Source organism: Brienomyrus brachyistius, chromosome 17 (genome assembly GCF_023856365.1).
Source record: "Brienomyrus brachyistius isolate T26 chromosome 17, BBRACH_0.4, whole genome shotgun sequence".
Classification (NCBI taxonomy): Eukaryota; Metazoa; Chordata; class Actinopteri; order Osteoglossiformes; family Mormyridae; genus Brienomyrus; species Brienomyrus brachyistius.
The window spans coordinates 11904536-11929177 of record NC_064549.1 but is presented as its reverse complement, the minus strand read 5'-3'; the positions used below and the strand labels follow the sequence as shown (position 1 = coordinate 11929177).

Here is a 24642-nt window from a genome sequence, read left to right as displayed (position 1 = left end):
TCAGGACGTTCACTTACGGTTAGACTCGGCACTGTAATAGTCAAGATTCCTGATCTAAATGATTTTGAACACGGTATGATTAGTTGCAGAAGTGTTTCCTGCAGTTTCTCAGAAACAGCCACCATCCTGGCATTCTCACATACAGCGCCATTTAAACTGGACAGAGATGGTGTTACTGTGGCTGAAAACGGGAGAGGTTAGTGGAAGATAACCAGCCTCGTTAAAACTAACAGGAATGTCACAAGTAGAAAAACGAATGTTCAGTGCAAACGTGGTGTGCAGAAATACTTCTCTGAACTTACAACTTCCGTGAAGAGGATCCTACCCAGTATTAGCTGGTGTGTACAATAAAGTGACTATTGAGCATAAATATAGAGGGTACATATTTTTAATATTGTGTACGAACAAATATTGTTATTGCATGCAATTCTGATATTAAGTTATATTTCCAAAATAGGCTGGAATTATCTTTCTATAATGTAGAGTATATAATGTCATGAGTAATCTAATAATACTACGCATATGCATTTACTAACGGACATCCCAATTAAACTGGAATTAGTTACTATACATACAGTGGCCGGAAACATAGGGGTTCCGAGCAAAAAGCTCTTCCGCCTGGCGCCGTGGCTTAGTTGGTTAAAGCGCCTGTCTAGTAAACAGGAGATCCTGGGTTCGAATCCCAGCGGTGCCTTTTATTAAATACAACAGTAAATACGAATTTAGAAAGTTTGCCGAATGTTCTGCCTCCAGTGTAGTTTGGTTCGTCATTATACCATAACACAAGGGATCGTACGTGCTGTGACCTTTCTCGAAAACCTTACATAGTTTAACTTTATACGCATGACAGACAAGAATAACCCATAACGAAAAAACCACACACATTTCTCTAAACTGCTTGATGTTTCACGAAACGTAACTTCTTTTTATCGTCGATAGAAGACTAGTCGAATACCGCTTTACCTTGATATCCGCACTTGGTTGCATGCTTTGCCTTACAGTTTGAGAAAGCTGATTTTCCATGACAAAAAGCACTCGGCAGTCATCGGGCAGTAAATACGTGGGAGTTTTCTGCGAAAACCCCCCCCCCCACTTCGGCTGGAGCTGGTCGCGAACCGGAGATTATGAAGTGCGCTCTGTCTTCACGTGTATGTTGTACGTGACGTGTGGAGGAAGCTCTGACATAGCATCTGAAACCTGGTTTGAAGCTTTCCCGGGCAGGTTCATTATGGCACGGACGTAGGCATGAAGGCGTCTCACCTCCCCAATTCGAAGAGAATGGGTGTCTTATTTCCGAGCCTAAAATAAAAGCGCATTGAGGGTGAGGCTGACATGTCCGCCGGGTGATTGCTGGGGGCCCATCTGGTTTCACTTGCTGTTCTGCTTGCGGTGAGCAGCCAGAGAAACATGGAGCAGCAGATCGGAGGAGGCAGCCTGGAGAAGAGCTTCAGCGCCTTGACGGTGGACGACGTCTACGACATCGCTAAGCTGATCGGCTCCGACGTGGAGAAGCTCATAGACAGCTTCGGGAAAGCTAGCGTGGAGGGCCTGGTGCGCAAGATCGTCAAAGTCTTGGAGTTTCTCGAGAGTTCCGTGGCCAAGAACCAGGTGAAGTGCAAAGAGGAAGAGCTTCTAAAAGCCTACGAGACGCTGCAGCTCCAGCAGCAGAAGCGGGCGGCGAAACCATGCGAGGGGGCGAAGGTACGAGCAGGAACGCTGGAGTGAAGTTTCACTGCCTTTATACCTCTATCCCACTCCACAGGTCCAGCAATACCAGCGCTTCAGGGTATTACGCTGTGCGTTTAATCTCCACTCCATATTCAACTAGGAAATACTGACACTTTGTTTTAATATTTTTATACAGAAGTATACTGACAGAAACATTTCATGGGAGGATGTTAAATAATGTAATTCTCATAATACTCTAGTAATCCAGCTGACTTCGTACTACCTACTACCGTAGCTATCTCTCTTTATAACTACAATTTATTGCGTAACATAAGGTTATATAACATTTTATTTCTCAGTCCATATGCATTTTTCTGTGACTCGGTTGACCCAGTTTAAAGTTTCGTATCCCCTTTTAAAGACAACTGCAACAATACGATCCGAAAGACATTTTAAACACTGTATTGTCAGAATATGAAGCATGTAGCGGTGACGATCACGCTTCAGCGACCTTAAACGTTGTGTTCAGTCACGGCTGTTTGTGGTATTTTTCCACAAATATGTCCACCGGTTTCCCTTATCTTGTATCAAATACTTACATGTGCTTATTAACTTCTATCCAACTACTTGTAATACTACACATGTCAGTGGAAAAGACGTTTTAATTGCAAGGTCGCTGGTTTAATGTTAATCACTCCATTATATGCGACTTGCACTTGTAAACAACACGGGAATAATTCCAAGAATTAATCACTTTATTATGACGCATTGTGGAGTATTTATAGCATTTGCTTAGGTTAAGTAGTTTTTGATCAATTCGACTAAGTTGTGATATTATTCTGGAAAGCACTGAAAATCGCTATATAAGCTCAGCCCTGTAATCGGAGTGGGGGGAAACTGGGTGACTGACTGCATGATCCGATCCAGAGGCTCGTCGCTCTCCTCCGCAGGACCTGGAGCAGGAGTGGCGGCGGACGTCAAAGGAGCTGCAGGCCCAGGTGTCGCGGCTGCAGGAGGAGAAACTGGAGCTTCTGGAGCAGCTCAAATGCAGCCAGTCCATGGGAGGTAGGAGGCTGGGGCAGGGTTGAGGGAAGGCAGGCTAACATGCTAATCATGCTTACCACAGAGGCGCTAATATAACACCCAACTTCGTTATGGACCCCCACCATAACAGTCATTACACTGACTGACTAACTAGCTGAACCGAGTATGTGGCAGGCTGTCATGCCCCCGTGCCCCCCCCTACAGACCACACACAGCGACAAGAGCGTGAGGTGATGCTGAAGCTGAAGGTTGTGGTGGACAAGCAGCGCGACGAGATCCGGGCCAAAGTGCAGGAGACGGACCGGCTGGCTAGGGAGGTGGAGGCGGTGAGAAGATGCGTCGCATTCCTTACACCAACACAACCGCAGACACGCATGCGGGCACACGCTCTGCCCCGCCCTTCAGTGGCTGATGCAGCATGTTTATTGCTATGAGATTTTCCGGGACATTATGACACCCACAGCAACTCTGCAATAACAATCATGTACCCCCCCCCCCCCCCCCCAGCTTAAGCAGAGCCCTGCGCATATCTCCCTAGCCAATGGAAAGTACGGGATGTGGCCTTCTAGTGGCGTGACTCTGTGTGTGCCTTGCTGTCACCCGCAGTTGCAGGAGCAGCTGGATCGCTTCATGAGGATGAACGCGGAGCTGCGGCACAAGCAAAGCGCTGCCCAGGCGCAGGTGCAGAGCGCCATGCAGCGACGCGCTGACCTGGAGGCCGACCTGCACGAGAAGGAGAAGGAGATCGAGCGGCTGGCGGCGCGGCTGGCCGCGGCGGAGCAGCCGGTGGGGAGTCGGTGTGTGTGTGTGTGTGTGTGTGTGTGTGTGTGTGTGTGTGTGTGTGTGTGTGTGTGTGTGTGTGTGTGTGTGTGTGTGTGTGTGTGTCGGGTCGTGAGTTCGTCTGACAACACTGCCGCATGTCTTTATCACATTTCAAGTTTTTTTTTATTTCCTTATCTGCCAAAAGCAAGTGCCTTAAAATGCCATCGTTTTATATCAGTTTTTATGATGTATGAGGTTATAGGAATTTAGGATCATTTTATCTTACAAATGGCAACTAGATAATATATCGAGTGGCTTTTTTCCTGAAGGGTTAAATGCCAGCCAGTGGTCTGATTTGTTGGTTTTAATGTATTTACTTTTTTTCATATGACAATAACATGCATACAGTGTTTTTAACCCGGGAGGAGGCAGCATTTAAAAAAAAAAAATACATTTTTTGCTCCCCCCATCAGATAGGGTTAACAAAAACAGAGATTGATCTAACAGACAAGATCATCTTCGACCTCAAAGACCCAAACCGGCCCTGCTTCACCAAGCAGGAAGTGCGCGACATGATCTTTGAGAGGAACGAGCTGAAAGCCAACCTCTTCCTGGTGCAGGAGGAGTTGTCCTACTACCAGAGGTGACCTTGGTTGAGCTACAGTGTTGGGGGGGGGGCCATTGGAAGGGAGGGGACCAGCTGATCATCAGCATCTGTTTGTCCGGTAGGGAGATCCTGAACGACGAACGGTGTCCAGGCTTCCTGCTGCATGCGGTGCGCTCCGCCATGAAGAAGCAGAGGAACGTCATCAAGGCCAAGATGCTGGGCATCACTGCGGAGGAATGCAGCAGGTAAATGGGAGGGGGGAGGGGAACCATCAGATGGTGGTGGGGGGGGGGGGGGCGTGAGATAAACATCAGACAGCAGTTGGGGTGGTAGGGGAGAGATGAACTTCACATCAGATGAGGGGGGAGCAACACCAAATGGGGGGCACATCATAAACTGTCGATTCCAGGATGAACTTCGGTAGTTAAACCTGTCCTGTGTCGTCTCTCCCCAGTGATGAGGAGGACAAGGAGCCCCAGTTCAAGGGGAAGGAGGCGCGGACGGACACGGACTGTGTGGATGGGCGGCCCCCGGAGTCCCGCATCAGGAACCTGTGCGTGCTGGCTTTGTGATTCTGTGTGATTGTGATGTGGAGGAATGCTTCTTTATCAGGGTAATTTCCAAAGTATAATATACAGCGCAGTCAGTGTCACGGCAAGGTCTTGGCTGCAGAGTTATTGCACAACTTACCAAATTACCCTGGTCTGTTTGACATGCAGGTAATGACTGGCTTTTTTGTGGGTTTACTGCGGTATTGCCGCGTCGTTGACCTGCGCCCTCCGCTTATCCTCCAGATTCGGTTTCCTCACACGCTCCAGTATTGGGCGGAGTCCCAATGAACAGAATAAATCTTCATCCTGGGAGGTCATTGGTTCGGAGGAGACGGAACTGGCCAGCGAGGACAGGGTGCTGGGGACGCCGCCCGACCCGCCGACCCATTGAGCCTCCTTTCAGCCGCCTCCATGCGGTGAGGAGAGAAGCTCACGGAGCGGCAGCAAAGGCCCCCCTCAGAGGTGTCACCCCCCTCTGAAGGCTCACGCCACTGCCTCTAATATCCCACTGGAATTTTATTTTTAAAACAGGAATTCCCATTTGGTTTTATAACTTTTTAATTATTTTAAACATGTGGCATAAAAATATATATTGTATTATATATAAGCTGTGTGTGTTTGCTAAACGTGTGTTTAGTTTGATACACATGTGGCAAGCATCTATCAGGGTTCTGTAAGTTAACCAAAGACTTTTTCCTTACTTGGTAGTATTTTTGTGTACCAAAGAGGGAAAGACGTACCAGATGTAGTGTTTTGTCAGACGATTGTTTGTTCCGCCTCTCCATGAGATACCAAACACGTAATGAATGTCCTGCAGTCCGTGTACATTTGTTGTGATTTGTCAGTGCTTATTTCTTGTTAGTAGTCAGGAAAAATGAATGTTTTATTACAGGGATCTTCCTGTATGGCATCGCCTTTGCTTTCACTGTGTTTAATTCTGTAAGTGTGTACAGGTAGTTCTCAACTTTACAAGGTAATTCGTTCCAGATTATCACTCAGTAATGGAGAACTTGTAAAGGGGGAGGCATTTTTCCCATGAAAATGTTAGTAAAATGATGACTTTGGGGCTTTGGGATGACTTTTACATCATAATGTTTTGCCAAATAAAGGAAACAAAAACTTTTAGAATTAACATCCTAATCAAAAGTTTAGGCAAAATGCAACATTCACAGTCAGTTTTGTTCGGCTTGATTTCCAGCAGATGGGGCGGTTTCTTTCGTAGTGTCCCACTCTGAGCTGGGGGGGGTCGCTCACAGCGATCTGAAAGCAAGTAAAACGAACCTGCTGCTAGCGGGATCAGGTTGGGTCGTGAAAGTGATTCAAATTGGGCACCATCGTAAAATATGCCGTTTAGTTTGACGCTGCTTGTGCGCAGACGAGGTAAATCGGGCACAGTTGGGTTTTTCACAAAGCAAAGGTGTCTGCTTTGTTGTGCCACGAGTGGCATTTTTAGGCTTTTTGAGTTGGAGCAAATTTAAAATATATATATATATATTTTTTTAATGATATTCTTATTTTTTCCACAGAAAACTCTTGTAGAGATATAAACTCATAAAGTGAGAACTTCCTGTGTACCTTAAGCTGTCTTTCTGAATGGTTTCGCTGTTTGCTTTTGGCTTTGGTCCCTTCACTGTTACTTTTAAAGGCATTTGAGGTCCACAGTACATTTGTTTGAATTTCAAAAGCTGCCCTTTGACCATGTGAAATGTCGCCCTCTACAGTGATGGATGTTTTATGTCACATATCACCTACTTTTTTGGAATTTTCCTTGTAGGTGGGGTGGGGGGGGTTGGATTCTGATAGCACTTACTACCTACTTTTAGCAAGAGATCAACTGCTGATGAGCCTTGACCTCCATAAATACTGTTGGTACTTCAGACTATTTTTATATAATTGTGCAGTATTTTGTGTATATTTTTAATTTTTACTTTCATGTTCTTTTAAATTGGAAACCTTGTATGTTGTAAGACCAAAATAAACAAGGGGACTGGACTATCAGCTTGTCTTAAGGTTTCTTATTGGTGCTTCTCGTTTTCACGTTAAATGCCGGCCGTGTTGGTAATTCTCGCATTTCTCGGCTCCTCCCGCTCGTTCCCGGGGCAGCCTTCGCACAGAGGAGCTCCACGCTCACCGTCAGCTTGGGAAGTTTGCATTTTTTTTTTTTTAATGTCGGCTCTTCCCAGAAGCTGCGCTCAGTGACTGTGCCTCTCGGTGAGCGAGCGGCTGATTGAATTGGAGGAAGCGGACCTCACTTCCCCAGGAAGCGTCCAGGGGAAGCCCTGCAGCTTGGAGGCACAGCTCCTGACGGACAGATGCAGAGGAGACGCAGCCAGGGGAAGCGAGGGGATCTGCCTGCTTTTTGTCCCGCAGCTGGAGACCGGTGCCCATCCTGGGAAGGGGCTCCTGAGCAACCGGTTTGGACTGGTTCTGCTGTCCTGGCGATATGGGCCTTCGTGCTGCAGGCTTGGGTTTACTCCTATGTGTTCTGTCTTGTCGGTCCCAGAAGCTGGACCCAGATGGAAGGAATGTCTGCCTGTATCGGAGGTGCTCTTTTATTCTGTTTCCTTCTCACCTTCTTGTCTTCTGCTGATGCGTACACACTGGCCTGTTCCCTGCCTTTTCGGTAAACGGCCTGCTTCTGCTTTTCCTCTCCGGTGAGCAGTGACCCCACGTCGCCTGTCTGCTGCTCTGGCTGGAAGCAGGAAGGCAGCGAATGCCTGACACGTGAGTCCCACTCGCCTCCCGCCACCCATTTCTCACCACGTTTTTGCCCATGCCGTTCTGTGAGTTTCCCCACCTTCCCGCTGCCCCCCACCCACAGCTCTGTGCGAGGGTGAGAGTGCCTGTCAGCCCAGTGAGATCTGTGTGTACCCCGGGTTCTGTCGCTGTAAGGCCGGCTTCTACGGGGCCAGCTGCATGACCCGTAAGTGATCACGGTCGACCCTGTGAATATGATGCCCTTATTTTTAAGCTCGTTATGACTTGGTTATACATGCATACACATATCAAATCGCTCACTGGTGTCACCTAAGTTCTTGCTGGAGATTTTATTGACGCCCTTTTGGCCAAGATCCTGTTGCTGAAAAGGAAATGAGAGCGTAAAGCTGACTGCATGGAATGGTTTGTGTGTTTGCAGTCGCCTCCTGTATTTTCAGCTAGCTCTCCTTGTCCCGTGTCTCCCCGCGTCTTTCATTGTCCCCCCGTATTTGTCTGTCTCACTGTATTGTCCTGTACCCCCTTGTCTTCCTGTGTCTCACCGTGTCTTGTATCTCTCTGTGTTTTCCCATGTCTCCCCATATCTGGTGCTCTGTCCCTGTGTCTCCCTGTATCTGGATCTCTCTCCCTGTGTCTCCCTGTGTCTGGCTCTCTCTCCCTGTGTCTGGCCCTTTCTCCCCACATCTTCCCTGTGTCTCCCTGTGTCTTCCTGTATCTCACTGTGTCTCCCTGTATCTGGCTCTCTCTCCCTTGTCTCACTGTGTCTCCCTGTATCTGGCTCTCTCTCCCTTGTCTCCCGGTATCTGGCCCTTTCTCCCCACATCTTCCCTGTGTCTCCCTGTGTCTTCCTGTATCTCACTGTGTCTCCCGGTATCTGGCCCTTTCTCCCCACATCTTCCCTGTGTCTCCCTGTGTCTTCCTGTATCTCACTGTGTCTCCCTGTATCTGGCCCTTTCTCCCCACATCTTCCCTGTGTCTCCCTGTGTCTTCCTGTATCTCACTGTGTCTCCCTGTATCTGGCTCTCTCTCCCTTGTCTCACTGTGTCTCCCTGTATCTGGCTCTCTCTCCCTTGTCTCCCGGTATCTGGCCCTTTCTCCCCACATCTTCCCTGTGTCTTCCTGTATCTCACTGTGTCTCCCTGTATCTGGCCCTTTCTCCCCACATCTTCCCTGTGTCTTCCTGTATCTCACTGTGTCTCCCTGTATCTGGCCCTTTCTCCCCACATCTTCCCTGTGTCTCCCTGTGTCTTCCTGTATCTCACTGTGTCTCCCGGTATCTGGCCCTTTCTCCCCACATCTTCCCTGTGTCTCCCTGTGTCTTCCTGTATCTCACTGTGTCTCCCTGTATCTGGCCCTTTCTCCCCACATCTTCCCTTGTCTCACTGTATCTCCCTGTGTCGTCTTATGCCTCCCTGTATTTCCCCATGTCTACACACATCTCCTCCCATTGATAGAGTGCCCTCCTGAGTTCTGGGGTCCCGACTGCAGTAAGCTCTGCCTATGCCACCCCCATGGCCGCTGCCACCCAGAGACGGGCCAGTGCACCTGCGACCCTGGGCGCTGGGGGGCGCACTGCCAGAACGTATGCAGGTGCGGCCGCCATGGCCAGTGCAACCCCACGTACGGCAACTGCACGTGTGACGATGGCTGGTGGACGGCCACGTGCAGCAAGCCGTGCCAGTGTGCGCTGGGGCAGGCGCGCTGTGATCCTGTCTCGGGTCGCTGCATCTGCAAGGATGGTTACTGGGGGGCACGTTGCTCCCAACGCTGCCGCTGCTCGGGGTCTCCCTGCCTGCAGCAGACGGGCACCTGCATGTGCCTGCGTGGGTGGGCGGGGCCTTCCTGCGAGCATCCCTGCGTCTGCAATTTGCAACATGGCCGGTGTGGAGATGATGGGGACTGCGTGTGCGAGCCGGGGTACAGGAAGCCGTCCTGTGATGAGCCCTGCAGCGCCGGGTCCTACGGGAATGACTGCAAGAAACGGTAAGCTGGTGGGCCGGGTGGGTCAGGCCTGAGGGCCCTTCCCCTTAGGCCAGGGGCGGGCAGTCTTATCCAGAAAGGGCCGCAGTGTATTTGGGTTTTCGCTGCAACTCCCTAATTGGATTACTGATTAGAGGACTGATTGGCTGAAGAGTCACCTGGGTTTGAACAGCTGACCTACAGGTTACCCCAAAAACCTGCAGACACACCGGCGGATAAGATTGGACACCCCTGCCTTAGGCTCACCACACTTAGTTTGTGTTGCTCTCTGCCTCGATCTCCCTTTCTCTCTTTTTCTCTCTTACTATCTCTCTCTCTTTCCCTCTCTGTCTCTCTCTCCCATTCTCGCTCCCACTCTCTCTCCCTTTCTCTCTCTCTCTTTCTCTCCCTTATTCTCTCCCATTTGCTTTCTCTCTCCCCCTTTTTCTCCCCATCTCTCTCCCCCTTTTTCTCCATCTCCCTTTCTGTCTCCCTCTTTCTCTCTCTATCCCCCCCCCTTTGTCTCTGTGTGTTCTCTCACTTTCTCTCTCTCTCCATCTCTGTCTCTCTCCCTGTCTCCTGCGTAGGTGTGGTCACTGCCGCGAGGGGCAGCCCTGTTCTGCAGTGGATGGCTTCTGTTCCTCCTGCGAGCCGGGCTGGAATGGGACGCGCTGTGACCTGCCCTGCCCACCTGGTTACCATGGTCACCTCTGCCAGGAGACGTGTCCGCGATGCCGTGGCAGGGAGCCATGTGACCCTGAGAGCGGCGAGTGTGCGCGCTGTGAACCCGGCTGGACCGGACCCAGGTGAGCGTGACTGCATAGATGGCATAGAACTCTCTGCTGGTCCAGAAACTGTTCATCCTGAGTGTCATTTTGGATTCCTACCTCAAAGCTCATATGCGCTGTGAATCACTGAGTGTGTAAAAGCTCATGTATGGCTTTACCGCCTGCACTCCTCAGATGCGATGCACCCTGCGCCGAAGGCACCTTCGGGGACGCCTGCCGCTTCTTCTGCCCTCCCTGCGTCGGTGGCCGCTGTCATCACCTGATGGGGATCTGCGTGTGCCAGCCCGGCTTCTGGGGGGAGAGGTGAGGGCGCTACCAGATGGGCCCCAGGTTCGGCGGTGGACGTTTCTTTTGTTTGAACCAACACTCTGTTGCCTGTTTCTTGTTGAAGCTGCAACAGCTCGTGTCCGACTCACCATTATGGCATAAACTGCTCGTCCACCTGCGACTGCGGGGATGGTGGTTGTCACCCAGCGACGGGGCAGTGCCTCTATGGTGAGCATGACCCCGTCAGCCTCTGTTAATCGTGCATCACGGTGCCCCATGCTCACCTGGGTCTCTTTGCATCTCGCAGGGCATCGGGGGGCCCTGATCGCAGGCATCACTGTACTGCTGCTGCTGGTGTTTCTCATTGGCTGCTGCTGCTGTTGCTGCTGCTGCTGGGGGCAACCAGTCGACCCCAAGGAAAGGTACGTCTTTCTTACCCCCTCTAGGCTGCCCCCCCCCCCTCCCCCCCCCCGCCTCACTGTCTGTCCTGGTGCTTCTCTAGGGTGGCGGTCCGCGATGGGGGCCCAGCGGTCCGAATGAAGCACCACGTGTACAGCGTCTTGGCCAACATGGGCTCCGCCGTACCCGGCCTGACCCTTTGGTCGTCTGGGCTGCCGCGGGTCACAGGTGAGATGCCGGCTGGAGTGCGACTGGGGGCTGTGGGAGGCTTCAGCTCTCTCTCTCCCTGTAGTGTCCCACCACGACCCCGAGCTGACCTTCAACCACAGCTTCATCGAGCCGCCGTCCTCCGGCTGGGTGTCGGGCAGCTCCTCGTCCTTTGAGAGTGACGACGCCGAGGCTGTTTACTGCCTGCCCCCCCGGGAGGGTAAGGGGCACCTCAGCTTTTCTTGCTTCTGCTGCAGGTGTTTAGTTTTTCCTGGAGGTTTATTGCTTCTGGGTGCTGCTTTATTTTCTCTCCTCCATCTCTCCTTCTTCTCTCTCTCTGCTCCCTCTCTCCTCCTGCTCCCTCTTTCCTCTTGATTCCTCTTTTTCTGCTCCCTCTCTTTCCCTCCCTGTCCTCAGTCTCCCCTTTTATACTTGGCTTGCTCCACTTCCCATGCAACTGCGTCCCCACGTCTTCCTCCGCGTTGACAAACCATGTCTCTCTGTCTTCCGCTTAGACGTCTCTCCAGTTGGGGGGGGCGAGTTCCAGGAGATGAGCTCCAAGTGCAACATGTTCCTGGACCCGTCGGGGTTCAGCGGGGAGGACGTGGCCTTCTCCATCCCTCGCACTTCCAGCATCGCCAAAGCCAAGCGCCCGTCTGTCTCCTTTGCCGAGGGCACCAAGTTCACACCAAAGGAGCGTCGCGGCTCATCACAGGAGGGCACCGGCGCTCCCCGCAAGTCTAAGTCTCCCTGGGGGGTCCTTATGCTGTCTGTCCTGCAGCCTTCAGGTGCACGGGGGGGAGAGGGGGTGGCCAGGGACAGCGAGGATATGCAGTCCGTCCCCTCGGATGAGACGTCTGTGGACAACGAGGTGAGAGACCTGGATAGTGCCCCCCCCCGCAGCAGTAGGCGGCGAACCGGGTCCAGCACGCGGCAACGTGTCCAAGCACAGGGCTCCACGGAGCCCACGGCCTCGGACCCAGACCGGATCAGCACCGTGTACGTGATGGCGGGTGCGGCTGGCCAACCGGGGAAGGTGGAGCTGGCGCCAGAAGTGGAGGGCCCGGTCCAGGCCGTGCTGCGGCGCCTTGGAAGCCTTCAGAAGCCGAGGGAGGCCGTCTATAAGCCTCCACGCCGAAAGCTGGGCGCCCGGGTGACCATGTGGGAAGAGGCTGCCGAGAGGGGGGCCAGCCGAGAGGCAGCTGTACGGAAGCCAAGCAGGCGGAGGCACGCTCCCCTCAGCTCGCCCGCGGCCATGGGCTCCGGTGCCATCTGCCGGGAGGACGGCCCGGCCGAGAGGCCCGCGTCCTCCATCCTGGTGAGCATGCGGGAAAGCCCCGCAGCGGCCGACACCAGCGACACTGGCTACCTCACCATCGGGGCTGCGGCGGAGCCTGCTACCGCCCAGGATGAGGACACGGACGCCAGCGAGGGCCCGCACTACGAGAACGTGGCGCCGAGGTCCTCATGAGGCCGCATGCGTGCCAGCGTTTGCTTTGAACACACAGACTATGTCTACATTCGTTAAAGCCATGTGATGAGGTTGGACTGACACTGACGCTCTGAGAATCCTTGCTAGTCTCCATCATGTGGGTGCCTACATCTAGGCCCCCTTCCCATTTTCTGTCTGGCTTGTTAAACTCTGAATCGGTGTTTCCCAATCCGGTCCTCGGGGACCCACTTTTGGTCCACATTTTTGCTCCCCCCGAGTTCCCTGCCAGACAGTCCACATTTTTGCATGCTCAAAACGTGGTGCAAAAATGTGCACTGTCTATGGGTCCCCGAGGGCCAGACTGTTAGCGCTTTGTTTTCTTTCAGGGAGGAGTCCTCTGCAATGGCAAATGCAGCTACATTTCCTGCTGTGGGGATGAATTTGCTTATTATATGATAGCTAGTGAACATTTGTTAGACAAGTTAGGCTTTATTTTGTGTAATTTTAAATACACTATGAGTTAAGAATGTTGTTGCTATGCCATGGATTTGCTTTAAGTTTGACCACAACATGCTTAATTAAGAATGAAAGCGAGGTTGCAGTCCTGTGTTTCCTCCATTGAAGGCAGTAACTCTCCTGTAGGCTTTGAGGCAGGTGAAGCCTGTATTCTCTGTAACCAGGTACAGTGAAATTGTGTGCTTTAACAATCTACAACAATAAGATGTAAAAGGTGGATCACGTACCCACAGGCAGAAAGTCAGGCATTTCGTAGACAACAGTGAGTAACTATTTTAGAAATTTTTGGTCTTACCTTTAGACTTACCATTTTTATATTCTGTATATGTAAATAAATAGGTGTGTTTGGTATCTGCTGTTGCAGTCAGTTCTTTGGAATGTGCTTCTGCACCTGTATCATTAATAAGTGATGTAGTAAGCTCTCGCCAAGGTGAAATACCCTGTTGTTGCCCCTGGAAGAGGCAGGGGGCAGGTTCCTGTTAACCCCTTCCATGTCAAGGCTAAGCAGCCGTCGTTACTCTGTCGTGCAGCCCATTTGTATAGGAGCCCTGAACGTGGTCCTGAGTTCTGCTACTAGAGGAAGCTCTTCAGACACAGTGACGGAATGGGCCCTTTTCTCTGTGCTGCCTGGTTTGACCTGATATAAGCTTTAAGGGTTAAGAACATTGCAGAAGGAAGTTTTACCAGGTCTGGAGAGAGGGAGGAACAGACCAGTATCTCCAGTATCATTTCATGCCTGGTCTTTGACCACAGCACCGACTGGTAAGACTTGGTCATCTTCTGCATTCCACTCACCCCAGCCATTGTTTGGCAGGTATACGATCTTCGGTCGGTTGTTTTACTTTTGTTCAAACATTGGAGGTGTCGGTCTCCACCCCTTAGATATGATTATTGTGGGGGGGGGGGGGGGGGGGTTGTATTAGCTGGTTTTGATCATTGGAGGTTAAAACCCCTCCACCCCACCCGTAATTTACACCCATGGTTGTAAATATGCCAGAAATTTACCGCGATGCCCTCAGAACTCACTGCACACACTGGTTCCCTCCTAGAGACTTTGTCTGCTGAATATGCAGTGTACATAATGTCTTGGGACACTTCCATAATTCTGTAAAATGCATTGCAAACTTATTAGTTTTATTGAAAATTATTCATTTGTTTACAAATATATAAATATATATATATACACATGTATCACATTAGAAACAACCAGTAATTTTATGGAAAAAAAATAATTGCATGTAGCAATAAACTGAAACCACTATTATAGTTCTTAAAGAGCTGTTTGGAGTTAAAAAATGTGCTGACAAATGGTCTCATTGGGTGCTTTTTAATTAGTAACACTTTTGAAAATAACATGGAATGCCAAACATTTGTGTTTAGTATCACTTTGGATTGCAATGAATAATTACAATTAAGAGCAAAATGCCAGGAATAAAACTGACTCGATCAAACAAAAATCAAAAATAAATATGACACTTAAAAACATGTCTGTGCAGAAGGGATGTGCTGATATGTTAAACATGGCTTGTCAATGGACTTGTGTTATGAAATCAATAGATTTGCAACATTTTACAGAATTAAGACAGCATCTCTAGTCTTTCTGTGAGCACTGTAAGTGCCTGTGACGTTATTTTCTTGCGTTTTTGGGGCTTGTGCACGTTCAGTCGTACTCCGTTCTGCCTCTCCGTTAGAGTTTATTCAGGTCCTACGTTTACTGAATGATATTTGACTCCACAGCATGAGAATCTCTGCATGGTAACACTGAGCAGAGCTTTGAATAGGGAATAATCTTTGCCGACGATATAAACTTTCTTTACTTGGGCTATGAATGAGCTAAATCTCCCGTTTTCTGTTTTCCAGTGGGAACTGGCCCAGATGGGACCACAGGATGAGGCCAGAGTGATTGTGGCAGCCAGGTAATTTTCACTATGTACTCTGCCATAATTATACATCTCATTTTTACCATATTGCACAAAATCACAAAACCAACAGAATTAGAAATCTATTTTTTTCTTCCAATGCCATTTTACTTTTTTTTTTTTCCTACCGCCAGTGTTGGTTGTCCAAATATAATATAAAATGTTATGTGAATAGAAGAAGTCCCAGGAATTTGACAGATAACCTGCATAAAATGTGTAAGCCATTCTCTGCCCCCCCCCCCCCCCCCCCCATAACCCAGGGTGAGACCTATGAGTGAGCAAGAAGATGCCAGAGGAGAGCAGGGAACCATGTACTGTCCAGACCAGCGCCACCTACTGGTACAAATTGTATTTTTTTTTTTGCCAGGGGCGTCCAGGAGGCCTTGTGGCTTGGCTTGTTCCTGCGTCCAGGATTAGCCGTTTGAGTCTTTATCTATATACCATGTGCATGTTCTCTGCGTGTTGTGAGGGCTTCCTTTGAGTACTCTGCTGTGGTGCAGTGGCCAGTGAGGTGTAGATTGTCCATTGTGAGTGTGTGGGTGAATGCGTGTATATGCTGTGAGATGGACTGGCACCCTGTCCATGGTCTACCAGCCTTAGCCCTGTGCTGCCTATACATACAGTGCTTTGTATTGAACCTCCACTGAAATGATCCTGTGAGCCGGATCCCCCTCAGGGAAACGCGCCACATGGCTGTAGTGCCGTAACTGGTGCTGCCTCACAATGCAGATATTACACCTCTTTTGGGACTCTCTCAGCAACAGCTTGTTCAAGACAAAATCGAACCCAAGTACTCTGAAGAGACACGGTATGAAAGGAGTTCAGTCTTCCTCTCAGGTCACTGGATAGCGTCCAAGTCTCACAGTCATACAGCAAAACAGGAAGCAAATAATTGATTTACGGTGAGAGATTGAGTTTGCAATAAAAATACTGACAGGAGGAATATGCAGGGCTGGCCAGCTCTCATGCACCTGGCATGACACTTGACAGAATCTCATGCTCACGCAAGATATCTTATGGCAAATCCATATAATTCCATTATAAACCTAAAATTAGCTATGTCAAAAGTGTACAGATTATTAACAAGGTAATAATGCGTGTGCAGACTTGTCTTGAATTGAAAATCTCATGCCAGCCAGCTGACCAAAGTTGACAACTCTGATATATGTATGCATCAATTGTAACAGAGGCAAATCTGGTTCAATAGCTTTGCTTGGCACTGACTAGTGAGTACAACCCAGATACGCCCCGTAATACAGCATCACCGTAGTAGCTGTGGCTGTGAGTGTGCCGGGGGGCTCCTGTCTGCTGATCTTGTCCTCGCTCTTCTCCTAGGTTTGCCATGGAGGCCGTGAGAAGGCCTTCTCATTTGACGTGGTCCTGGGGCCACAGAGCTCCCAGCAGGACGTGTTTGAGGAATGTGGCATAAAGAAGCTGATTGACATGGCCATTGTGGGGTGAAGATGGTTCACACGAACACTGCAGCACATTGGGTGGTGTCCCATGATGTCGTTGGTCTCCACCCTGATGTTCATTGGTTTCTGACAGGTTCTCATGTACGGTGTTTGCTTTCGGACAGACAGGCTCCGGGAAGACCTACACAATCACAGGACCGCATTCACGGGTAAGACCCTGTTCATCTGCTTATCAGCTGGTTTCAGCCTTAGAAAGTTTATATTTGAAACAATTTTATATTTTTAATCAATTTAAGGGTGCTTTTCCACCGCAGCAAGTACAATACTTTTGGTATGGTACTTTCGGAACTTTCACTTTTCTATTGACTTCAATTTGAGTATCAGTACCAAAAGCACCAATCTGGGGCACTTCTTTGGTACTTCAGTACTTTGAGTGGGACTTCAAACGCTTATGGTTGCTTATGCAAATAGCCTGCCTCTGAAACACAAAAAGTGTGATTTGGTTGAAAGAACAGATATCTGGATGTCTGGATATCTACGAAAGATCTGGATGGCATGACAAGAAATTAAAAAGTATTTTGATGAATATACTAATACAGCAGATATTTGATTTTGTTATAAATATAGTGATGTAATTTAGTTGTAATGAATATTAGGGTGTTTATAAAACAAAGGAGTTTATGAATTTCTCACAAACCCGTCTTCAAGTGATTTAAAGGGTTGATGGATGAAAACGATTACGATTGTCTCAGAACGTAAACTTTAAACTGATTTTAAACATATAAGAATCTATAAAAGGAATAATAATTAAAATTACAAAGCTTGCCAAGTTTTTTTTCCTATGACAGAGTAACGGAGTGAAAATAATTTCGTGGAATTTGAAAGTAAGAAAATACCTTATTTTAATATAGCTAACTAGCAATGTAGGAATTGAATGTACATTACATGTGATGTTGCCAAGCCCTATACTACAGCCATTTTTTGAATTCAGTACAAAATATACCGCCTCGTGCTGTGATGTCATTCGTCGCTGGTGCCAGTTTTTACGCCACTGGAAAACCAACACCTTGAAGTACCAAACTTTCAGTACTATTTCAAACTACCAAACGTTTGGTACCTGGTGCAGTGGAAAAACACCCAAAGTGACAGCTGTATACAGTGTGAAGGTAAGCTATTCTCTGGCTTACCTATGGGAAGGACATTCCCATAGACAGTGAAGAAGGGTTCCATTTTTCAATTGCACATTTAGTGCAGATATTTGAGATATCACTGGACATATGATGGAGCCTGACAGGTTCTGCGTTTATGGGACGCAGGAGTGCCTGAGGCAACCCGAGATGACGTTTCATGTCTGAGACCTGAACCCACAGCATATTCCTCATCTGGGTGTGAATGTATCTCCTTGGTTTGAAATGGAAAACTGTCCATTTTTAACTTGAACCTTCAACCAATGTTCTTCCCCTAGTTCCTAGGAAGCTCACAGGAACCTCAAATGTATGGCTTGATGCAGAGGTCGGTGTCTTATCTTCTCGACCAAACCCAATCGATGGATGGCGACGTCTCCTTGAGTGCCTCTTACCTGGAGATCTATAATGAGCAGGTGGTCATCTGGCCTGATTCTTGCGCCATATGACAGTACTTTACTCTATATGGGAATAAGTTCAGCAGTAATTTATATACTTGGTCCTTAAAAAACATCCTCGGGAACAACTGAAGTGTATGATTCTTTAGGCTTTCATGCATGGTGATTATGTTCTCCAGTCTAGTTCATGCCCCTGCAGGTCTGGGATCTCCTCACTCCCTGGTTGACGTCCTCCTTGTCTGTACGCGGAAACCAAACTCACGGCTTTTATGTGGAGAACTTGTCCACCGTTGAGTTTGGCTCTCTGGAGGACTTTATGAAACTCCTGGAGGCAGGTGCGAGCAAATTATCTGAACGTGTCTCTGTGGGTTTTTCTGGTTTGCTGACTGCCTTGCCTCCGCACACATTGTTCCAGGCTTGAGGAGCAGACGCACATCCTCGCAGGCCCAGAATGAGCACTCCAGCCGCAGCCACTCCATCCTGACAGTCTCCATTGGAGCTAAAGCAGTGAGACGCCTGTCTTTCTACCCTCTGCACATTCCTGTGCTTCTCCTGCTGCACTCTTTAAGAATCCATCTCTGCTTTGATGGGTGCTGATCGTGGGTAGAGTGAACATCCTCCGAAACCTACATTTTCTTTCTTAGGCTAATGGGGATGAAGGCACAGCCACCATGGGGAAACTGTGCCTAGTGGATCTAGCCGGAAGTGAACGGTTGAGGGGGCCCAGTTCCTCAGAAGATCTCCTGGAAGAGGCTGCCAACATCAACCGAAGTCTCTTGTCTTTGGGTAGGTGTCAGCTGTACAGTATCTGTCTCCGACAGCAAAACAGGATCTTCGAGGTGCTTCATGATCTCCCCTGTGTCTGCTTTCTCTCTCTGTGCAGGCAAGTGCATATCCGCACTAGTGGACCCTAAGAAGAAGAGCGGGCACATTCCGTACCGCGACAGCAAGCTCACCAAGCTTCTCTCTGATTCCCTGGGTGGAGCAGGCATCACACTCATGGTTGGCAAGCTTACCAAGAGGACACGCTTCACAGAACCCTTGCTGTTTGCTTGATGAGCCAGTTTCTTCCCCACAGATCGCCTGTGTGTCCCCCGCTACAGCCAACCTTCAGGAGACCCTGAATACTTTGCGTTATTCCAGCCGAGCCAAGAGAATCAAGAACAGACCGATAGCCAAACAAGTGAGAGAGGGCCGGCGTTTTCCTTCCGTGGGCATGCAAAGTGCATAGAGTCACACGTGGCTGTGTGCCTCCCCTGTGCTTTGCGTGCATCTGTACTCTCCCAGGTCCTACATGAGAAGCTGGTGGTCGGCTTACAGGGAGAGATCCGTTTGCTGCGCAGGGAGAACATGCTGCTTCGACAACATCTTTCCTCAGTGGAAGAATCGGCCAGAAGATCTTCTGTACCCGTTGCTGTCCGCTGTATGTTTTTTTTTAATCTTTTTTTTGTGAAATTGTGCAGCTGAATTGATTGTTACATAAATTAATTCATTAAAGACTCCACTCACCTTTAGATGGCAGTAGTGATCCGCTAGGGAAGGTTGAAACTGACCATCTGGCAGAGGGGTCCTCTTGCTCGAGTGCGTGTCTTAAAGACCTGCTGCAGGAGGTCATGCAAGAAAACAGAAAACTGCAGTGAGTGTGTCCATTTGCCGCTGTGCTTTTCAGTGTTTTTCCAGTAGCATATTACGTCATGCGTTTCACTAACACCCATTAGTACAAATAAAAAAAAAAAGTTGATGCAGTTTCCTACTTGTGTTACTGCGACCAGACCCCTAACCAATACTTAACATATGCACCACAGAGTGGAAAAGGGAGCATTACTCAACCACATCCAGTCCTCCAAGCAACAGGGGGCGCTCTTGTCACTTGAGAAAGCTCAGTTGCTGCACAAACTGGATGAACTGCAAAGGTTTGATACGCCTGTGATCTGTGTTGTCTCACCTCTAACCACATGTTGTAAAAGTGTCTGCTGCATGTGCAGGGTGATATCGGGCACCGCACACGCCACCTGCTGCTGCTCGGGTCCATCGCTGTGTGGGCAGGTTGCTCGCTGCAGCCTGCAGTGTCTCCATCATCAGCTGCCAATGGCTGTCATCAGCCCCCTGCACAGACGCCGTGCTGTGAGTGTCTGCATGTCAGGACACAGGAGTATTACAGTTATGATCTGGGTCACATGGCACCTAGACACCAAACTGTTTGACATTTTACTAGAATGATTAAGGTGCTGTTTCTGAGAGTATCAATATTCTGCCTGTTATCCCAATGTAATTTAACAGGTAAGTTCAGTTTTCAATGGAAAACTCAATGTTATAAAAAATCTGTTAATGCAATTGATGAACTAAAGTACCAAAAGTCCCGTATTACTTATGGTTCAGGTTAGGGCTGGGTAGGGGTTAAGGTTGTCATAGTGAGGATTAGGGTTTTGACAATATAAATGAATGGAGAGTCCCCACAAAGATATGAATACAAATACATTGATATCTATGTGTGTCTGTGTGTGTTTCCCTAACATTTATAACACTCCCCAGCCTGTGCGATGCCCTCCTGTGCCCCTAACATTTATAACACTCCCCAGCCTGTGCGATGCCCTCCTGTGCCCCTAACATTTATAACACTCCCCAGCCTGAGCGATGCCGTCCTGTGCCCGTAACATTTATAACACTCCCCAGCCTGTGCGATGCCCTCCTGTGCCCGTAACATTTATAACACTCCCCAGCCTGTGCGATGCCCTCCTGTGCCCCTAACATTTATAACACTCCCCAGCCTGAGCGATGCCCTCCTGTGCCCCTAACATTTTTAACACTCCCCAGCCTGTGCGATGCCCTCCTGTGCCCCTAACATTTATAACACTCCCCAGCCTGTGCGATGCCCTCCTGTGCCCCTAACATTTATAACACTCCCCAGCCTGTGCCATGCCCTCCTGTGCCCCTAACATTTATAACACTCCCCAGCCTGTGCCATGCCCTCCTGTGCCCCTAACATTTATAACACTCCCCAGCCTGTGCGATGCCCTCCTGTGCCCCTAACATTTATAACACTCCCCAGTCTGAGCGATGCCCTCCTGTGCCCCTAACATTTATAACACTCCCCAGCCTGTGCGATGCCCTCCTGTGCCCCTAACATTTATAACACTCCCCAGCCTGTGCGATGCCCTCCTGTGCCCCTAACATTTATAACACTCCCCAGCCTGAGCGATGCCCTCCTGTGCCCCTAACATTTATAACACTCCCCAGCCTGAGCGATGCCCTCCTGTGCCCCTAACATTTATAACACTCCCCAGCCTGTGCGATGCCCTCCTGTGCCCCTAACATTTATAACACTCCCCAGCCTGTGCGATGCCCTCCTGTGCCCCTAACATTTATAACACACTCCCCAGCCTGAGCGATGCCCTCCTGTGCCCCTAACATTTATAACACTCCCCAGCCTGAGCGATGCCCTCCTGTGCCCCTAACATTTATAACACTCCCCAGCCTGTGCGATGCCCTCCTGTGCCCGTAACATTTATAACACTCCCCAGCCTGTGCGATGCCCTCCTGTGCCCCTAACATTTATAACACTCCCCAGCCTGTGCGATGCCCTCCTGTGCCCCTAACATTTATAACACTCCCCAGCCTGTGCGATGCCCTCCTGTGCCCCTAACATTTATAACACTCCCCAGCCTGTGCGATGCCCTCCTGTGCCCCTAACATTTATAACACTCCCCAGCCTGAGCGATGCCCTCCTGTGCCCGTAACATTTATAACACTCCCCAGCCTGTGCGATGCCCTCCTGTGCCCCTAACATTTATAACACTCCCCAGCCTGAGCGATGCCCTCCTGTGCCCCTAACATTTATAACACTCCCCAGCCTGTGCGATGCCCCCCTGTGCCCGTAACATTTATAACACTCCCCAGCCTGAGCGATGCCCTCCTGTGCCCGTAACATTTATAACACTCCCCAGCCTGAGCGATGCCCTCCTGTGCCCCTAACATTTATAACACTCCCCAGCCTGAGCGATGCCCTCCTGTGCCCCTAACATTTATAACACTCCCCAGCCTGAGCGATGCCCTCATGTGCCCCTAACATTTATAACACTCCCCAGCCTTTGCGATGCACTCCTGTGCCCCTAACATTTATAACACTCCCCAGCCTGTGCCATGCCCTTCTATGTCCTTATCATTTACAACAACTTCCCAACCTGTGTGATACCTGTGTAATTAAGCAATTCAAGTGAAATTTCCCTCCCAGTGGCTGAGAAATACACAATTAATTTTTACTGACCTACACGACTGGTCAGGACTGCTGTAAGATTTGATGCACCTTTCATCTCTGCCATACCTCTGTTTTGCCAGTTGGTGGCACTGCCTCCTCTCCGGGCCCTGCAGGCTGTTGCCTGTGGGGAGAAATATCCAGCCCAAACTGAAATCCAGAGTGAGCCTCCCAGTCAGAGCGCAGGACTTCATGGACGGAGGAGGTGAGATTGCTGATATTTGGAGAGGCTATCAGAATATTTAGGAGGTTATATGTATGTTTAACATTATGTGTGTTTAACACCACATGTGCATTTATGCACACGTATGCTTAATGTGACGTGTGTGTTTATGCACATGTATGTTTCACGCAACGTGTGCTGTGTGTGCCCAGCTCAGGGACAGAGAGCAGGGGCCACGTTCAGCATTTCCCGGCTCTGAGGGACAGCAGGGCCCTCTGGGGTCAGCCTGTGGAGCCCCAGTCCTGCAGGTCTCCCATCGAGGTGCTCCCGAGTGCCCCCCCCATCTCGGCACTGAGCAAAGGAGCCACAACTCGCTGAAAAGTGCAGTGATGTTTCAGTCATAACAGCTTGCAGCCTAAAAGATCATCATTTTGAATGTCTCGGCCATGCAGAAGAGCTCATGAAATATTGCTTTTAAAATGTAATGTTCGTGTTTTTGCATCGCGTTGAACTCACTTGGTCCCTGCATAGATCAACCATAAATGCAAAATGACTCTGGCTAAAGAACCTCTGGCCTGTTATCATCCAGAGCAGCAGATTCAGATCTGATTGACTGGAAAAAGAGCAGCAGCTTCCATCACATGACTATGAGCGCATGTTCACTAGCCACCACAGTAAAATGCAGATAATACCTTTTTATTCTCTGTAGTTCATTTTCCAAAATGATTTCATTCATTTGTACATTTAGCTATGAAATATTAAAACATTTGGTTACATCACTTTTTACACTTTTGATTCATTGATGGTTGGGGTCAGATTGTCTGCTTTCTCTCTCAGATCTGAATGAAATCAGTCCTTCTGTCTTCACCTTTTCTCTGCCCTTGGTCCATTTTGACAGCTCGGCCAGTGTTTCGCTGTGGATCTTGGGTACGGGGGATATACAAGGTCAACCATCATTGACCGTAAATCCACTCTGTAATATCGATCTGCCAAAAAGAGAAGGTAGTGTTAGTGAAACAGACGAGCGTTGGGCTGCAAAGTGCTGAGGTCTCCGCTGCACTGTCATTACCTCACCTTGCTGTTTTGTTACACTGAGGTATAAATACATGTAGAGGAGCGACTGGCTGCAGTGGCCACTTCAGTTAGTTTTATGGTGCAGTTATGACATTTTCAGAAATGTAGCCAAACATTTTTTATTGATTGATCCATTATAATAATCACCAATTATTATACTTGCTGTAAAGATTCTGTTGTTACCCTGATGAATACGAGTAGCTAATATTCACTGCTTCTTCTGCCCGTCTTGTTATCCATGTTATTTGTTAATAGAAGTAATGAAAGAACTAGAAATTTGTTTTCCATCGGTAAGTTGCTTCTGTCTCTACATGTTTCTTTCAGGGGACCATATTCTCTCAGCACCTTTCTTGAAGAAATAGACCTTCTGCCCCAGTCGGTTATTTATGCTGTTTCTGGAATCGTAGTCTTCCTGCTGCCGGTGGTGCCCACTGATGCGGCGGTGCTGGTCCCAGTCGAGGGCCCGGCCCCTATCCCAGTCTTGCTTGTGGGTCTCCTCTCTGTAGAACCTCTCCATGAAGCCCTGGCCCACACTGACGACATCCATGCTCCATTGCGGTGACCGTTTCTGCCGGCTTCTCTGCCCCCAGCCCTGTTGCCCCCAGTCCCTGTGACGGATGTCCTGCTGATCCCAGTCCTGTTTGTGGTTGGTGTTCTGTTGCCTTCTGCTTTCGCCTCTGTGGCCACGGCTGACGTAGAGTCATCCTACCAAAACAGCATCCACTGGGGCCTGGACGCCCAGCCAGTCCCTGCTGATCAGACGGGGGGGGGGGGGCGCTATCGAGCCCCTGCATTGGGGAAGAGCACAGATAAAGGCTTGTCTGTTGTATTCCACGTCTTTCTTACTCTTTCCATGTTTTATATAAACTCTGTCCATCTTTGGACTTCAGCTTCATGCTTCTTGTCCATGTCCTTGATACAGGCTGGTGCTCCCAGGCCACGGAGCACTGGCTCAAAGTGTCATGCACCTTCCTCTGTTGATCTAAGTGCTGTTACTGGGTTGATTATTAAGCAGCATGGCAGACTGTGCCACAAACCACAGACTTGAAATACACTCACTGGCCACTTTATTAGGTATACCTGTTCACTTGTTTGTATGTCAGCAGCACAATGTATAAAATCATGCAGATCAAATTCATGCTCATATCAAACACCAGAATGGGGAAGAAAGGTGATTTAAGTGACTCTGAAGGTCACATTGTTGTTGCTGCTAGGTGGACTGGTATGAGTATTTCAGAAGATGCTGATCGACTGGTGTTTTCACCATCTTTAGGGTTTACAGAGAATGGGCCGAGAAAGAAAAAACATCCAGTGAGCTGAGG

At 49.1% G+C, this 24642-nt stretch overlaps 3 protein-coding genes and 1 non-coding gene across 8 annotated transcripts; all 4 read left to right on the top strand.

The window, feature by feature from the left end:
* The first annotated feature begins 620 nt into the window (after nucleotides 1-620).
* On the top strand, nucleotides 621-694 carry trnat-agu (transfer RNA threonine (anticodon AGU)). Its single transcript has one exon. It is a non-coding gene; the product is annotated as a tRNA-Thr (tRNA).
* A 413-nt stretch (nucleotides 695-1107) lies between these two features.
* On the top strand, nucleotides 1108-6630 carry LOC125711672 (Rab interacting lysosomal protein). Its single transcript, XM_048980858.1, has 8 exons — nucleotides 1108-1701; nucleotides 2619-2733; nucleotides 2917-3038; nucleotides 3319-3498; nucleotides 3948-4117; nucleotides 4204-4326; nucleotides 4536-4634; nucleotides 4876-6630. The coding sequence occupies exons 1-8, from the start codon at nucleotides 1408-1410 to the stop codon at nucleotides 5021-5023; spliced, it is 1251 nt and encodes a 416-aa protein (XP_048836815.1). The 5' UTR covers nucleotides 1108-1407; the 3' UTR covers nucleotides 5024-6630.
* Nucleotides 6631-6767: 137 nt separating this feature from the next.
* scarf1 (scavenger receptor class F, member 1) lies at nucleotides 6768-13266 on the top strand. Of its 2 annotated transcripts, XM_048980837.1 has the most exons (11): nucleotides 6768-7176; nucleotides 7295-7356; nucleotides 7454-7555; nucleotides 8802-9330; nucleotides 9894-10112; nucleotides 10269-10397; nucleotides 10486-10589; nucleotides 10669-10783; nucleotides 10864-10988; nucleotides 11053-11187; nucleotides 11483-13266. In XM_048980837.1, exons 1-11 carry the CDS (start codon nucleotides 7076-7078, stop codon nucleotides 12436-12438), a joined length of 2577 nt encoding a protein of 858 aa, XP_048836794.1. In that variant the 5' UTR covers nucleotides 6768-7075; the 3' UTR covers nucleotides 12439-13266. The 2 variants fall into 2 exon arrangements, with proteins under 2 accessions (XP_048836794.1, XP_048836793.1); XM_048980836.1 differs by lacking the exon at nucleotides 6768-7176 and having other exon boundaries at nucleotides 7338-7356; nucleotides 7454-9330.
* Nucleotides 13267-13392: 126 nt separating this feature from the next.
* Nucleotides 13393-23022, top strand: LOC125711668 (kinesin-like protein KIF12). Of its 4 annotated transcripts, none has more exons than XM_048980843.1 (17): nucleotides 13393-13677; nucleotides 14791-14831; nucleotides 15095-15173; nucleotides 16170-16291; nucleotides 16383-16458; nucleotides 17715-17849; nucleotides 18031-18166; nucleotides 18247-18338; nucleotides 18476-18617; nucleotides 18715-18833; nucleotides 18910-19014; nucleotides 19119-19254; nucleotides 19347-19467; nucleotides 19637-19744; nucleotides 19799-19955; nucleotides 22167-22288; nucleotides 22459-23022. In XM_048980843.1, exons 2-17 carry the CDS (start codon nucleotides 14791-14793, stop codon nucleotides 22622-22624), a joined length of 1857 nt encoding a protein of 618 aa, XP_048836800.1. In that variant the 5' UTR covers nucleotides 13393-13677; the 3' UTR covers nucleotides 22625-23022. The 4 variants fall into 4 exon arrangements, with proteins under 4 accessions (XP_048836800.1, XP_048836801.1, XP_048836802.1 ...); XM_048980844.1 differs by having other exon boundaries at nucleotides 14776-14831; XM_048980845.1 differs by having other exon boundaries at nucleotides 13393-13729; nucleotides 14776-14831.
* The last annotated feature ends 1620 nt before the right edge of the window (nucleotides 23023-24642 follow it).